General features: G+C 33.4%; 1 protein-coding gene across 13 annotated transcripts in view; it reads right to left on the bottom strand.

Moving 5' to 3' along the window:
* PCLO (piccolo presynaptic cytomatrix protein) overlaps window positions 1-17,559 on the bottom strand; it is a 397,307-nt gene that overhangs the window by 32,612 nt on the left and 347,136 nt on the right. For all 13 annotated transcript variants that reach the window (XM_084977292.1, XM_084977293.1, XM_084977296.1 and 10 more), the window contains 2 exons: window positions 11,761-11,902; window positions 7,512-7,585 (listed from right to left, as the gene is read on the bottom strand). In XM_084977292.1, the coding sequence (XP_084833418.1) occupies window positions 7,512-7,585; window positions 11,761-11,902 (216 nt within the window). The remainder of the gene's footprint in view (window positions 1-7,511; window positions 7,586-11,760; window positions 11,903-17,559) is intronic.

The raw sequence follows: 17,559 nt of genomic DNA, 5'->3' as shown, positions 1-17,559 counted from the left end.
TGATACATAAAATTATTTATAAATTTGACCTTACATAAATTTGTATTTAAGTTTAGGGAAAAAATTCACCGATTTAAATGGCCATTCGTTCACATATTATGTTATTCACACCTATGGAGTGAAGAATCGCCCTCTGTACTGTTCATTCTTTTCAATAGCCTCAATAACTCCTAATGCCTGTCGATGCAGCATTGTGTTAGTAAAGAGTGTGGGCTTTAGTATCAGACAAAACTGGGTTTATGTCTTGAATTGGCCCATAATGGCACTAAAGTCCTCTGACTTTCAATCTGCTTATACAAACTTGGAGCACAGAAAAAATTCTATTACATGTTACTGAAATTTTTCTTATTTTGGTGATTGGAGCTTGAAAGAAATAATGCTCCCTTCTGTTCTGGGTTCCTGCTAAGTGCTCCGCACATGTTACTACATCATGACTCTGAATTTAGATCCAACTCAAGACCTTATATCATGAACTCTAGATTCACAGGCTAACTGGATAATATGCATTGTTTCTACTTGGATATCCCGTATCACCTGTAATCCCAAATAGTCTTTAAAAGGGGATTTGAATAAAATAAAGAAGTATATTCTTATTCTTCCATAGAGGGATGGATGGAATATTATTAAGTGTTGATACCATCTAATTCCTCACTAACATGTAACAGCTTCCCATTTTCATAGAAGCACTGAATTCTCATATCTGACCTAACTGTACAAATTTCCTATTTCTCTACTCTCTCCTTGCACCCTTTGCTCTAGGTGCACTGAATTACCTTTCCCCTACCTACCTCTAGTCCTTTCTTCCATTTATATCTTTCCTCTTATTCCTCAGTCTGGAATTTGCCTCTCCCACTGCCACATGTTTAGAGTTTGTCCATTTTTCTAAATAGTCAAAACCCATAATCTCTTTCACAAAACCATGCTCTCTGACTCCTACAGATTTAGCAATGCTTTCCAATACTGATATCCCAAAGCACATAATTTACTTTCTCACTTATGGATCTTTATCATAACTCTTCCTTGCATTACTGTTATTAAAGGTAATAAAATATTTAATAATAGGTATGGCACAGTCTCCAACCAATGCCATTGTTCAGCAACTGGACACACTGGTTGAGCATACACAACTACTGATTGATAAGGAGATAGGATCGTACAAGATCATAAGCTCCCTCAGATCAGCATAGTATTGAATCGATCTCTGTAACATCCAAATTTTTAATACAATATCTTGCACGTAATAGACAAAATCATATTGATCACTAATCAACTTTTAGAACAAGACAGTGTATGTATCGGTCAAATTAGGGCAACAGGCTCACAAAAACTTATTCATAGATGGAAAACAATTTTATAATATAATGTGCACATGGTTGTTTTTAAGGCCAATATATGTTGGAAAACTAATCAAATGAAACAAAAGAATCCACTAACCACATTGCCTTTGATAATATCCTGTCCTCACATTACACTCTTTTTTAATTTTTTTTTCTTTTTACAGGTGCACCTGTGGCATGGAAGTTTCTGGGCTAGTGGTTGAATTGGAGCTGCAGCTGTGGCCTACACTGCAGCCACGGCAACAATGGATCTGAGCCACATCTGCGACCTACAATGCAGCTTGTGGCAATGCCAGATCCTTAACCCACTGAGCAAGGTCAGAGATGGAACCTGCATTCTTACAGCATCAACAGTGGGTCCTTCAGCCATTGAGCCACAGTGGGAACTCCTACATTTCTTTGTTAATTTTAACAACAAATCTAGAAGTTAAATATGTTGTCAATAAATTTTATCTATTGTTAGATTAATAAAACAGAACTTAAATGCAGATACTTTTTAATTTAAAATTCCCATTGTGGCTCAGTAGTAACAAACACTAGCATCCATGAGGATGCAGGTTTGATCCCTTGCCTCTTGCAGTGGGTTAAGGATGAGGAATTGCTATGCACTATAGTGTAGGTCACAGACACGGCTTGGATCTGGCATTGTTGGGGCTGTAGTGTAGGCCACAGACACGGTTTGGATCTGGCATTGCTGGGGCTGTAGTGTAGTCTGGCAGCTAAAGCTCAGATTGGACCCCTCACCTGGGAACTTCCATATGCTTCAGGTGCGGCCCAAAAAAAAAAAAAAAAAAAAAAAAAAAAAAAAAGAAAGAAAAAATAAACTCCCTGAAAGATCATTCTTAGCTTTGGTAAAATGAAAAGACTTAGGAGAGTACCGAAAGAATAAAAGGAGAATGATATATAGAAGACACACAAATAGGCACTACATATTTGATTTGAAAGTTCCTTGTTTAAATAGAAACAACGTTTAAGTTTAAATAGAAACAAAGTCTGAAGAAATGGGAAGGTCATGAATTTTTCCTCAGAAACAAGAGTGTAACTATTATTTGAGTTGTGGGACTCTTGTCAGGATTGTGTCACATTCGGAATTGCATCCCCAGAGCTTATCCCAGTGCTATGGACAGCAGGTGTTCAGCAGGTTTTTGCTGAGAGACTCACTAGATGCCCTCACAACAATCAATATGCTGTCCCAGTTGGGTTTTCCAGAATGCTTCTATATTTTTGTCTCTAGAGACTAACTGGGCAGTGAAATGAGGAAATTAAATATTTTACATAGTGTACTTAGATCTTCCAGTCAACAACAACAAAATCCTAGAGCGATACCTATCATTTCCCATTTAAAAAGAGAAAGTACTTGGAGAAAATAATTTAAAAAACCTTTTGTGTGTGTGTGTTTATCGAAACAAGATAACAGGATAGAGGACTATCCTGGAAATATGTTTCATTTGGATATGTGGATTCTTTTGTTTCATTTGATTAGTTTTCCAGGAAATATGTTTCACAGACTTTGCAAAATATGTACATTTACCTAACAAGGACTCATTCTAATCACTGTTAGAGCTATGTATGGAATACACACCTATATAAAATAGACCTGAGATGCCAATTAAAATAAAATTTTTGTGGTCATTACAAATTTCTATTATTTCTACACAAATTATTATGCTTTTTCTTAAAAAAAAAAACACTTCCAGTAAGATATTAAATCAAAGCTGTTTTCTGCCCTAAACCCCTCCTTTACCACATCCTTAGGTTGATACCTTTAAGTGATGTGCTTTCACACACTCAGTTATCTGAAAACATATACAAGTAGAGCTTAGCATAGTTCCACACTAGTACACGTTTATTTGTTCTGGCCCATTGAAAATGGAAATTGAGTGATTAAATTCAGGCTCTCAAAGATACTTAAGAAAATAAATTATTTATTAGGGCTATTTGTTCTTTAAATGCATGCAGCCATACAAAGTTGTGATCCTAATTCCTTCAGCTAAAGCTTGTGATCAGCTGGTTTGGAAGAGTAAATGGATCAAGTCGGTCACTATATGTAATGTATGTGGATGCCCACCAGCAAAGGGTAACACTATGAAATAGACCTAATAAAAAAAATGTGGGAAAGGATAAGATCATCTATCTGAGGGTATGAGAAGTTTTAAGGTAAACTGGGAAAACACTTGTCAGTACAAATGGAAAGTCTAATCGATTTGATCTATATCTTTAAATGAAGTGGTCTTGTATAGCTCTCCCAAGAAGTGCATATTTTATCTTGACTGATATCACATCTCTGGATGGGATCCAAATGGTCTCTCTTATATTCATTTATAATTTAATAGTAGCTATGATTTAAAGAACGTTTATCACATGCCACCCACAGTGCTTATTCACACTTTACATTGTGAACTTACTTAAACTACAGAAGTGCAACCATTCATTAGTGAAGAGAGGTCGCAAGACTATTACCTATTTTCCACTATGACTTAGGTAAGAATTCCAGAAACTTTGATTGATCTTACACTCTGACCCACTAAATAAATCTCACACTAAAATTAAAATTTATGAGTCACTGCTGTAGAAAAGACAAAACATTATTAGAGGAAGCGAACAAGTGGAAAATAGATTTTTTTTTTAAAATCAGAAATCAGAATAAGTAGACTTGCTCAGTAGGTGGAATAAAGACATAGCTATTTAGCATTAGAAAAATCTTAATAATGTGCTCAACATAAAATTTCAATTCCACAAAACATTACTTTTTGTATTCCCTACACCGTAATTTCGAAGAAAGAATAAAAACTTTACGAAAACAAAGTGTCTTAAAATCTATGATATACTTCTGATTTAAAGTGTGCCATCCTAGGGCATATAGTTGTAGATCAATTTTGCTTAGAGTGGACCAAGGTGACCACTAAAACAAAGTGCTCAAATGAATAATATGAAAGGCTCAAGATGAAGTGGAACTTTGCCAAATCTATAATTTCAAGTCAACTGTACTAACCTACAGACAGATGCTATTTTTCGATGCCATGGAGAAGAATTAAAAGGAGGGAGATTCTGGTCAGGAAACTATATGTCATGTTTAAACACAAACTGAAAGAACTATTTTGTCTTTTTCGTTTTCCTATGAGTTGGCTGTTTATGTTGACTGACAACAAAAGGAAGTGAAAGCAATCCTCAGGGTCACTCAAGACAGAGGAAATTTACATCATACATATACCTCAAGCCACACAGAGTTAAGCCCATGTTTCTATGGGGACAAAAAAAAAATCTTGCATTTTAAATTGGTGTCTTCTTATCTGCTTAGAATAAATTCCTGTCTATTCAATAATTTTCCCCAATTTCTGTCTCTATAATCTTCTCAATTTAAAACTGTAAAGTATCAACATTTATTGCAGTTTTCCATATTATATCCCTTACATATCTCTTATAGAACTACACCTAACTTCACATAGATACGCTAATGGTAAATTTGCTTACGGTCAAAATGTCATTAAGTAACTGAGTCAAAAATGATTTGTCCAAAATATTGCTGCCAAAAGGGCACAGCTCACATTATATAACATGTTCCCTACTGTTTCCATCCTCCACCTCCACTCCTCTGCTCAATAACTAACCTGAGATTAACTGTTGAATGAATGGGTCTATTCACTAAAATGTAAACATATTGACTCGCAAGTGTAAATAAAATATAAAGTAGCCTACACTTGACTTCTTGGAAAACAAGTATGTTTTGTGTGGGACTGATAAGAAAGAAGAAAGCTGTATAAGGATAAATGACATATTCCTTGACAGCTGTTAATACCTATTCTAAAATAATTTTATTTATTAACTTTAAAAGAGAAAGATTAAGTTAAGGAGCTAAAACTTTTGAGGAAAACTGCACAAGAATTACTTCTCTGTATACCTGAATTCTAGAATCAAATAACAATCAATGACCAATATTTTTACATAAGATTATATTGTCCAGTCATTCATTTAACAAACATTCGTGAAGCAACTTTATGGGCAAGCTTCTGCTAAGTGCTAGGACACCAAAAGTAATAAACCACAGCTCTGGTGTGAGGGTTGTTCAGCCTCATCAAAGAGTCAGGCATAGGCATAGGTAAATTTTATGTCAAAGAAGAGTGATAACACAATATGCAAATTATAGTATAAACAGGCACAGATTTTGTGAGTGGTAAGAGTACAGGAGGAGGAGGAGCAGAAAAAAACAGGGAAGAGGATGACCAGAGGTCAGGGCATATGTAGTTTGATGTATCTATGGAATCTCAAGGCGAAACACTGTGCCAGCCCTCTGCTTATGTGCCCGCAGATGCATCTTCAGTCTTTCTCCACCTTCCTCTCAGAAAGCCGCTCCCTAGTCTATTTTCCAGGTTTCCCTGGTAGTTGGCTTCCACCTGATTTGATCAGGCACTGGCAAAAACACTGGACAATGGGAAGGAGGGAGAAATCGGGGTATTTCTCCCCATCTTTGTCTGTCTCAGGATATAGTTCAAGCTTTTTTTGTGTCTCTTCCTTGTCCCCGATCCTAGAAGACAGGCTTATCTTGGTCTCAGCTCTCACTGGCCTCCAGCCTTTAGGGACAGTAGCTTCTTTCTGCTACCTCCTTTTTGGGTTTCTCAGCTCTTTCATGAGTATATAATAATTTCCAGCTATAAAAATCCTCTATTTTAAATATGCACATTTAAAAATTTTTAAATTTTAACTTTTTTTTTCTTTTTGTCACACCTGCAACATGTGGAAGTTCCTAGGTCAGAGATTGAACCTGCACCACAGCAGCAACCCAAGCCACTGCAGTGACAATGCTGGATTCTTAACCTCCTATACCACAAGAGAACTCCAAATTCAAATTTTTAAATTAAGGTATTTTTGATTTATAATAGTGTGTTAGTGTGAGGTGTTCAGCACAGTGTTTCAGTTATACAAAATATGCATATTTTTAATATGGTTTCTATTTTCTTGGTTAGATACAAGTGACTGGCAGACATCTGAGTCTAAATTCCAGGCAGCTTGAATGGTAGATTTGAGACAAATTAACATAGAAACAAGAATTGATGAGTTAATGAAGAGAGAAGGCAGGTAAAAGCAAAGGTGGATTGAGGATGGAACCCTAGGAACATGGCAATAAGTAGAGGAAACACAGTCTTTGAATGAGTTCAAAGAAAAAATTTTCGTGGAACCAGAAATATGTGATAACTATATAAGTCCACTAGGAACCTTAAGCATCACTTAGACCCAGCATTTGTCAGATGAGGTTTCTGAAGAAAGAAAGATCAGGCCAACAGTCAAGATTTGAAAGATTTCAAGATTTGAAAGCCAAATCTGGGGTACCTATTTTCCCATCAAATGTCCTTGTGATACCCTGCCATTAGGCATCTCTTTTAACACCACGGGATTTGCCATCAGGTTCCTGGATTCAGGTCACTTGCTCTTTCCTTGTATGATGTGTTTCTTTTCATATAAAACCAAGTACTTTTATTGATAAGTGTAAGAATTAAATGAGATAATATATGAAAAGTACTCAGAATAGAGTTAAGTACTCAGAATAGTTAAAATTATTGAGAAGTTGGTGTAAGTCATGATGAATACCACTGCTATCAGATCTTATTACAATATTATGAAAGATAAGCTAGTCATCCTGCAACTTAGAGATACTGATTAAGTTAGACGAAGATAGGATTTTTTTTTTTGCGTTTTGTAATACTATGATTTGTTTAATAAAACAAAGTTTAATTTCAAATTAAGTTTTCACTTTAGAGGTTAAAGTAATTTTTTCTATAAAATAATTTTTGCAGCATTAGTTTCTTAGCTCCACATTTTTAAGGCTTTCCATTGACTTAAATGAGGTTTCACGAATTTCTATTTCTACAGAATTTTAAACATTTTTTTTTTAATTTAGGAAGATTTCTTTTTTCTCCCTGAGAAAGACTTTTTATAACCCTCATTCTTCTTTTCCTTTAAAAATTTTAGTACCCCTAAAGTACTTAAATGTTAAGTATGGAAAATTGTTAAATGAGGTGACAAAGTCATTCTAATTTAATAGATAATATGGATAATGGTAACTTCCTCGTGCTTTTGATATTAGTACTTAGAAATTGACGTTTATGTTAAAAGAAAAACAAAGCAAACAGTATAGCATATATATTCAACCAAAATACAGTTTTATAAATTTTAACTTACCTTCCGTGTCTGCAAGTCCTGCTCCTACTCCTGGCTGTTTTATAGGCTCTTGCCCATTCTGCCCCATTTTTCCTCTGTTTAAACAAAAAATAAAGGTTTATATATTCAATTATGATCAAAAATGCAGAAGAGGAGTCCAAATTTGTAAAAATAGAATGACATTATATATTCAGACCTGCAACAAATAACTTACATGGCAAATATTAAATATAACAAATTGCTCCATTTATGTACAGTGTTAATTTTAAAGTGGAAACTTGTTCATTATTTCTGTTCAGTCCAAACAGAGTACCTCAAGACCCAGTGTTCTGTTCCCAGATTCATTTATCAAAGACCAGACTATCATGGAATTTTCAAATTTTGTTTTAGAATTGGGGGCTTATTATATTATTATTATTTATTAATTAATTTTGTTGGCTGCACTTATAGCTTGTGAAGTTCCTGGACCAGGAATTAAACCTGCACTGAAGCGACAACCCCTGCCAGATCTGTGCCACAGGAGAACACTTCTTTTTTTTTTTCTTTTTTGCCATTTTTAGCTCAAGAAGGAGAGTTTTTTTTTTTTTTTAAATAGCTTTACACGTTGTTATGTTGAATTTTATAGACCCTTTAGTGAGAAGGGAAATTTTGACTTGAATAACTTATAAAAATTATATTGTAATAACAGATTTTTATTTCACTCAGTGACTTTCAGATCCTTCCTGTATTTTCAGCTCTGTGTAGCATATTGGCTTTTGAACCCATATGGCTTGGTCTCTGCTTCTGGCTTTGTTACTTTATGCTATGCATCATCTAAGGCAAATCTACTTAATCTGGTGAAGACTACTCTTTTGTAATTTAAGGATAATAACATGAGCTACGTTTGGTGATGAGAGAATCACACAGAAATGTACAAAAGTGATTAGCACAGTGCCTGAAACATCATCGTAGTGAATAAATACAAAGTGTAAATACGTATTAGGGGCATTTCTAATACCCCTAATAGATATGCACACAATGCCTTTAGAATTCAGTCAAAGGCTGCAAACTATTTTTAGTTTCAGGCTTAAGCTTCTTGCAAGTCACAATCAATGAAGAACTCATGACACTTTGAGCATTGTGGGTTCAAAATATTGATAATATAACAGCCAAAAGACTACAGGCCACTTCTTATTTCTTTAGGAAAAAGCTACATGGCATACAAAAGATTTTGAAGTAGCTTTTGTATGTAGTTATAAAAAATGTTCAAAGAAGAGGGAATAAAAAAGCTTAAGTGTTAAAAAAGGTACTTAAATAAAAGAATGTTTTGATACTGTACTTTCTAAACAATAATTTAACATAACAGGATTTACTAATAATTCATTCTTTCACAAAAATATTTGGTTTGCTGAACCTGCTAAAAATGTAGCCATACTTATTTTCTAAGAAATATCTTATTTGAAAACTGCTCTAAAGATCCTCTTATCATGCTACTAAAATCCTTCTGCACATAATGAAAGAGAAACTGATGCAAGTTCAAAAATTATTTTCTCTCAAAAGCTGTCACATTGTTCCAATGTGACAATTCTAGGTCAAGTTTTAAATACAAAATTTTATTAAATGATTATGTGAAGGATAAAGTGTATATAAATTGGTAGAAATTATATATATATATACACACATATATAATCTACATCTGAATATTTACAAAAACGTCTCATTTAAACAATGCACAAAACTTCAGTTTTTAAATTGCTTCAATAATATTCAAGACAAATAGTTGATAAATTAAAAAAATTAACTTTGCTCTGTTTGTTAAAATTAGACAGGGAGAAAGCTCAATAGCTTAGTAGTAGCCTCGCCTTCAGCAGTACACTATACTAGCAGAGCAAGACAAAACACATCTTGTTACTGAGCCAAAAGCAAGGATCATTTCAGTAGTGCTATTTGAGTGGATGAGAGTACTGAAAAATTATTATCCTATACTATGCCAAAACTTAACAGAAATAATTATAATTATTAATAATTGCAATACAAATTTTTTGGATAATTTTTTATTTAATCTTGAGGGCCAGATTTCATATTTTAATGGTGATATTCAGCTGCAATATTTTCTTCTAATAAAAGCTGACTTTTAACATTTTGGTACTTAACCAAAATATGTATTAGGGGCATTTCTAAGATCATACAGTAAACTTGTGAAGCTAAATGAAGTGCAAAGGAAATGTAACAGTGGGTCGTGAGAAGAATGCACTTTTCCTGAATTCCCAATAGAAAATCTTCAACTCATAACATTTTGAATGCACAGGGCATAATTTACATTTGTTCAACTATCACCAAATAATTATTGAACACTTACGCTAACCCAAGCAATAATTATGTTTGACATAAAGAGATATGTAAAAGAACTACCAAATACCGCTTCTTACATATATCCTATAATGCTCTAGAAAAGAGAATTTCCTTTGTGGTTATATGGCAAAATAATAGCTTCCTAGGCAGTTTTGAGAGCTTTTGATTTTTAAGAGAAACAGGAAAAAACAAAATTGAAACATGGTTTGTATATTAAAAAAAAAAATCATTTCCACTTCAGACACTTGAATACTGAAGAAATAATGTAGTTTACACTCTAGAAGTTATAACTTTATCATCATTGCTAAATTATATATTTTGAAAGGTACAGATAAATTGGAAGCATTTTAAGTGATGTGAGCTGCAAAACTTTACAAATTTATATGATAGTCACAGGCTGGAGAGAGGAATGTAATGGATTTGCTGAAATTCAGTTAAATTGGATCATCAGAGGCTATGGATGAATGAGATGAGACTCCTTGTAGAATTAATTGCCAATAAAAAAGAACTGATTAAATACAAATAACTCTATTGAATCCACAGTTCAGTTTTCAAAAAAAAAAAAAAAGATGGAATGATAATCCAATAATTAGTCAATTTAAGTAGGAAAAATATAACCTGAAAATCACCAATACATTTTTCACTGTAAAACTCTATTTTACCTATTATTTTGCTTTTATAAACTTGAACCATTATCTAAATATTAGAACTATTCTAGGGATTAAAAAAAAAGATGTATCAAAAATCTTAACAGTAAAATAAAGAGAAATAGAAGTTTCACTCTCAGAGAAAGTTTCACTCTACAGAGAAAAGGACAAAGACCTTTTAATAAGGGTCAAGATCAGCCATCTGCAAAGTCATTCTGCAAAGGGCCAGACAGTGTATGATTTGAATGGTCTCTAATGTGATTATTCAAGTCTGCCCATAAAACACAGAAAACACTAGGCAAAACATAAGCAAACCAATATGGCTGAGGTCCAATAAAATTTAATTTGTGGATATTGAAATTTCCTATAATTATCATGTGTCATGAAATGCTATATTCTTCTAGGGTTTGCGGGAAACACTTAAAAATGCAAAGGCCATTTTTAGTTCTTCACAGACCTTACAAAGCCAAGTAGAAGGTTGGATTTACCCTGGCCCACATCCTGGAGCTGGGTGGCCAGTGGTGTTTTTAAAAACTCAGAACACTGGTTATTGGAGAAAGCTGTGATGTTTAGATTTTGATATTGGAACATACATAACCTACATATTTATCTCGGATGCTACTAAAGTTTGCCAGAATATGACTAAACCCATTCTAACACATTCTAAACACAATCTGCTTTAGTTTTGAATTTTATTTGCAATATGATTTTCTAAAGGCTTAACATATTATAAATCAATTTTATCAACTTCCATAAGTATCTACTCCAGGACCCATGAACTGCTTGTTATCTGTTCTAGAAAATATGGAATCACTTCAAAATCTTCCATTTAATTGTAGGGGGATTGATAGTTGAAAAGCCTACATGAGTAGCCCAATGTGTTATCTATTTCAAATAGTATATATGAATTATTTAAATATGTTTAAATATCTGCTAATTCAAAGTAAATTAATTGATGCATTATGTGATTAAAGCATCCATGTACTACTCTCAGTGAATTTGATTCAGGCATGGCTAAGTTATTATTTTAGCAGTTTTAATACTGATCGCACTGATTGAGTAGTCCTGGTAGTGACCAGCATTTACCCTTCATTTCACTAAATTAATCCAAACTTTCATGAACAGTCTATATTTTATGTAGGCATACACAGTTGAAGTGCTTCAGGGACCGCTGACTCAGACTTCGATAATTATCTAGTAATTTCCTGTTCAGTGTTAAGAAAAGCTTAGTCATGATGCTGTTAACTTTGTAGCGGGGGAGAAAAAAAAAAAAAAAAAAAAGAACCACTTACATCCGTGGAATGGGAAATACATTAGTCTCCCCTGCAGTGCTGCTGCTTCCTTCACTGTCCACGCTATACCCACTGCCAAAGCTGCTGCCCGAGGAGCCAGTGGACACGGAGCTTTCTGCAGGCCGGTGATTGGTGGGCTTGGCTGCATGGTTTGGGAAGAGTCAACACCACAATCAATCAATGAACCTTCCATTATTTCCAAATGCATACTTGTATGTCTGCTTTATTTACATGTATAAAGAACAGCTCTAGCAAGAACTCCACGTTTCTTAACCTGCCTTTCATTTTCTCTTCCTTAACCCAGAAACGCTCAGCGGCAACACTAAAGCACTTGATTGCTTTTGTTGGACATAAAAGCAAAAAACAAACAAACAAAAAAACCACTTCTAGGGATTAAACCATCAACTTTTTACATTGAGTTAAATAGTATAATTATTATTTGTGGTTTATCTGTCCAGCATTGCAATAATGATATGGTAAACAAACAAGAATTGTAGTGAATTCATGGAGAAAGGACTTTAGGAAGACTTGGGAAATAGAAATGCCAGACTATGTGCATATTGCTTAATTATTTTCCATATTAGTAACCAATAATTTATTTTGTCTCCTGAGAAGTGAAGATGCAAAGCACAACAGATATTTTCAGAAAATGATAGAAAATTCTAGACTTGTTTGTAGGTGGCTCTACCAATTTCCCCCAGCAGCTATATAAAATTGGAAGGTATTTGTTTCCCCTTAAGCATTTCCTAGTTTATGACTAGGACTTGTTTTAAATATTCCATGAGTTTGAGTTATGAATTCGTGTTATAAATTATATGGTAGGAGTATGGTAATCTTGTTATTGGAGGTCTCCATTAGAGAAGACTGGGGAGGAAATTTTATGCAAAAGGAATGAAGAAAAGGCAAGGGTCTCCTTTTGTTGGGGGGGAACTTTTCTAGGCAAATTTTTGAAATTATTGTTTGTTTCTGCCATGTGTCAGAGCTTGAGCATGAGCTTTGATCATAAAGATCTGATTCTGAATCTCAACTCTTGCTGAAGTAACTCCAGAAGTCTCAGTTTCCTCATTTGAAAATAATCACATCAGTAATGCCTCCCTCATAAGATTGTGATTATGAGGAATAAGATAAAACAGGAACCCAGTAGCTCACGCTTGTCTAGTGATTTTATTTGCCGCACCCCACACCCCCAACCTCTTCCCGAGGGTTTTATTGTCAGTGTCTCTTCCCCAGTGTCTCTGAGCATTCCTCCTCCCTGACAGTGCATTTGCCTTGATTCTTTTCTAATTTTAGATGTATTCTGGGCTGCAAAACTACTCTCTCCTCCATAAACACATCTCTTCAATAAGGAGTTTCTTAGGGTGTTGGATAGATCCTCACTAGTGAGTAAAGAGTTGATAACCATTTAATAACCCTCAATTATCAACATTTTTCTTAAGGAAATATATAAGAATACAATGGCTCAATCTCCTGGAGTTTTAGCCAATATACCCAATTGAAGTGAAAAATATGGATAGTGGGAGGGAAATCATTTGGGGGGCAGGAAACTCTCCGTCAGGTTAGCCAGGATCAAGACTTGGAAATATTTAGCTTTTTCTCAACTCTTCCCTTCCATTTCAGAACTGGCAGTTTCTCTAAAGCTGCTGGAAATGTTCATAATATCTATCCAGTGATGATAGGATTCCCTCCCCAGAATAGGGAAGTAAGGAAGAAATGTTTGATAATTAATCAGTTATATATAAGGTGTCTATAAATTGGGAATAGCTAGTTAGAAAAAGGCATGAATCATGTTAAATAGCCAGACACCATAAATTACAAGTAATTAATAGGAATAGATTTCCAGAAATAGAGTAAAAGTCAAATATTTAATATTTTCTAGGACTTATACAGAAGAGACCCAGATGATATCTTGAGGTTAAAGACCTGTTAAAAGGATAAGTTAAAAAATGTAAAGGTAATATGACATAAAATTATGAATATGTATTAAGTAGCTTAAACTATATAACCACCCATACAATGAGTCAGAGTCAAACTGTATAAACAACTACATAATAAATCAACTGATTATAAGCAAATAAAAACTGTCATACTTTTTGATGGTCATTATATAATCCAACCAACTATATTGTTAATAGTTTTAGTATATATAAAATTGAATTCTATCAACTGGAAAATCTCAATATACTATTTTCAAAGATAAAGCTTGAGACATTAGTTCTAAAATTAATTTATCTAAACTAATTTAAAACATTTTTATCCCAGAGCAATATCACAATATATCAAAGTAGCTACATTATAGAAATGTCTTATTTCAAAATATCCAGTCCCTTATTTTGCAAACTTTGATTTTTTACCTGATGCAATTTCTAGTTCTACTCCTCTTCTAGGAAATTTGAAAAATGTGAACAGAATGTAAAGCAATATGATAACAGAAAAGTAACAAAGCTAGATAAGGAAAGAGTTTTTTTGTATTTTGTCTAGGTGAACAGAAATCTCATTTGGCAAGCCTGAGCAAGTGTCAGTATTTTAAATGCAAACAAATAGTACTTTATAAGAAATATTAAAAGAAAGAAAACTAAATAGAGGGAACATATGCATATTTTGGAGTAGGTCTAAGTTTACCTTAACATCCTTGCAAAACAAAGTGACATGTAAGGTTGAGTCTAAAGATATTTTGTGTGGCTAGGTGAATAACTCAAATGAATCTAGATGTTTGTCATTATCTTAATAAAACATCTGGCACACGACTGAATTGTTTATTCTTAACGTGGTATTAGGGCAGAGATAGCCTGATATTTGGTTAGTTTCTGAAAATGAATTCAATTAAAATGCAAAAAAGACCTTCCCTCTAGAGGGCTATATCTACATGGCATAAGATCCCGAAATGAAAAATACAAAGATGAAGAGGTTTTGATAGGCTGATTCTAAGAATTCAAATATTTTAATATTTCTTTTTTTTCAAATACTTGAAACAACATGCATATTTATAAATTTCCTTTCATCAAATCAGCCTTCACATAAAAAACCAATTCTATTAAACTGAACTAAACCTGTATTTGTGAAAACTTTTTAACAAATAGTGCTTTTAGAACATTATTAGAGACTAGATTGCACATAATTTCAAGACATCTCATGATTTCAGTCAAATTCTTCAGTTTGCTTCTCAAAGTCCTTTAATGTCTGCTCCTTTCCACACGTACCTTCCATAATTTTCCTTTGTATAAACGTCACTGAAGCCCATTCAGACCATTCCCTCTGGATCCCTGTGGCTTGGCTGTTTTTCCCCTGAGCTCTAGCCAAGCCCATTCTTTCCAATTTTGTTATACCCTCCTCCGACTCTGTCACTTTCTCATATTATACTCATCTGGAAAGGCTTAGTTTAGATAGTACCTGCTTCATATATTTTCCTCGTCTTCACAACCAGAAGTGGATTCTCCTACATCTATACTCTCATTACATATTATTTTTATATCTTTTATGGAAATTGCTATTTTTGTCCTTTAATTGTAATTGTTATATTCATGTGGTTGTAGGAAGTAGAACCTGTGTTTGCTCTATGGTAGCCTTCTCAAAAGCTTAATCCTGGAACTACACTGAAGCATTATTAAATGAATTGATAGTAAAAGTGATAATAATGATAATTTATAATATATTAATAATTCTTTCATTTAACCAAACAACTTAAAATGGCTGAGTGATTTAGTAGGTTTTTCACTATTTTATCCAGTTCTGTGTTTTATGCAAATCATAAATATCTCACCCAAAACACCACAGTATAGGATTATTTTACCTAATGTTCTTTGTCAATAAAACTATGGGTAATTCATTTTTTAGTAGGTTTTAAAATCAGAGATTCAACTTAAAACTGTATAGAAAAATGTGATCACTCAGCCAGATGTTTTGTTATCCCAATTCCCCTCAAACAGGTTTGATTGGAAGAAATACTTAATGATAATACAAGAAATATGGAAGAACAAAGTGAAATTAAAAACATTTATGATAGACCAAAAATATTACATATATATTTAATTTAAAGTGACAACATAATATGTATGGTTACTTTCCATGGTAGCCACTAGAGGGTGCTAATACAGATACCAGTACTTGGTCACTGCATCTCTTTGTGTTCAGACAGGAAGTGAGCTCTGATTTATATTTCAGTATAAAGTCTCTCTATATTCCTGTAGAAAATAACATTTTAAAACATTAAAACTAATATGACATATAATCTTATGATTTCAAAATTAACAATTTAAAAATATTCTACCTCTGCTTTATTCTCCCAATTCTTTAAAATCAGAATTTTAGAAATCATGAATTATGCACTTGTGTATTACATATGAAAATATTTATTTTACATTGGAATTTAAATTTAATATTGAAAAACACTTTTGGAGCTATTTTATTAATGAGTTACATTTGGGGACCTACTTTCTTTTTGAATTTTTATTTGTACCGTCCAGTACCAACTAAAAAAAAAATAATAATGTATCACATAAATATATGATGGAATAATTCATTCCTATAAAGAGGGTCCCTCTACACTAGAAGAATAAATGCTAGAGTTTTGAATCATTTTGTGACTCAATTATTGAGGAGGACATTTCAGGTAAATGAATTTTATCTTCTGTGAGGCAACTCAATCTGTTTTAAATTATTCTTTGACCTCTTCATTTTCTGCGGCTGCTAGATGGTTAGACATCATTTTGTTTTATTACTCCACTGTGGCTAACCTTAATTAAACCTGGTAGTGTCTCTTTGGCTGCACATCTGTCTTCAATTAGTTTGCTCTGTTGGTTTTTCCCCTCTTCTATACATAACATACTTAAAAATGCAGAACTATCACCTTACTTACCACATGATGGCAGCACTATGCTCAAAATCTCATCAGAACTGCGAGGATTTGTAATTGTGCAATCATGTTAAGAGCTGGTAAAGATGCTAAAGATAACCTATTCCAGAACCATGTTTTGCCTATAGAAAAACTAAGCCCTGGTAAGATTAAGTGACTTGTTCGAGGTTACACACTAACTAATGAAAGAGAATCAAAACTAAGAAGCACTAATCCTCTTTTCTGTTCTATTGAACTGTCTCAAATGAATATTGAGAGGTCTCTGTCTACTTTAGAATTCAATGCTTGGAATGGAGGAAGCCTCACTGCCCATGGAATTCTACCATTGGTTTTATATCCCTGATCTAGCTCAAAGCCATTTTCAAATATTTCAGGAATAATTTATTAGGTAGGGAGCCTGCAATTTTCCAACATACTTGGCTGATGCAGTATTAATATTGTCTTCATAGACATAAATGAATAGAATTTTAGGATCAACTGTTTGGAATTAAGAGAAATCAATCAATAATTCTGAGTTTATTCCAATAGTATAATTGTAGAATTGAAATAAATACCTGGCTATTTCAGAACTTAGGTATTTATAGCATGCGCTTTTTGTTCTTTAGTTGGCTTTAACTTTAATTTAGCTGGTATTTAATTTAGCGACCTTTTCTACTTTCTCTCCTCTGCCTTTCACTCTATGTGCCAATGTATCTGATATTATTGCTGTTGTTTTTGTTGTTATTTTTACTAAAGAGATTTCTGCAGTTTTATCTCACTTGTTGATTGGATTTGAATGTAGACCTGAAAATGTCATATTTTAATTTCCACTGTTACATTAGTGGTAGGCTTTCTCTTAAATTATGTCCAATAACATTTTTATGTTTTTTATTACATGGTATTAATTTAAGAAGAGATATTTCTTCTTAGGTGGACTTTTAGACTTTTAATATTTTTTTTTCTGAATTTGT

This window comes from Sus scrofa, chromosome 9, assembly GCF_054392235.1.
Source record: "Sus scrofa isolate SSC_HxYL_T2T_F1_AM1 chromosome 9, Sscrofa_HxYL_maternal_Yorkshire_Landrace_v2.0, whole genome shotgun sequence".
Taxonomy (NCBI): domain Eukaryota; kingdom Metazoa; phylum Chordata; class Mammalia; order Artiodactyla; family Suidae; genus Sus; species Sus scrofa.
This window is presented reverse-complemented; position numbering and strand designations above follow the sequence as displayed.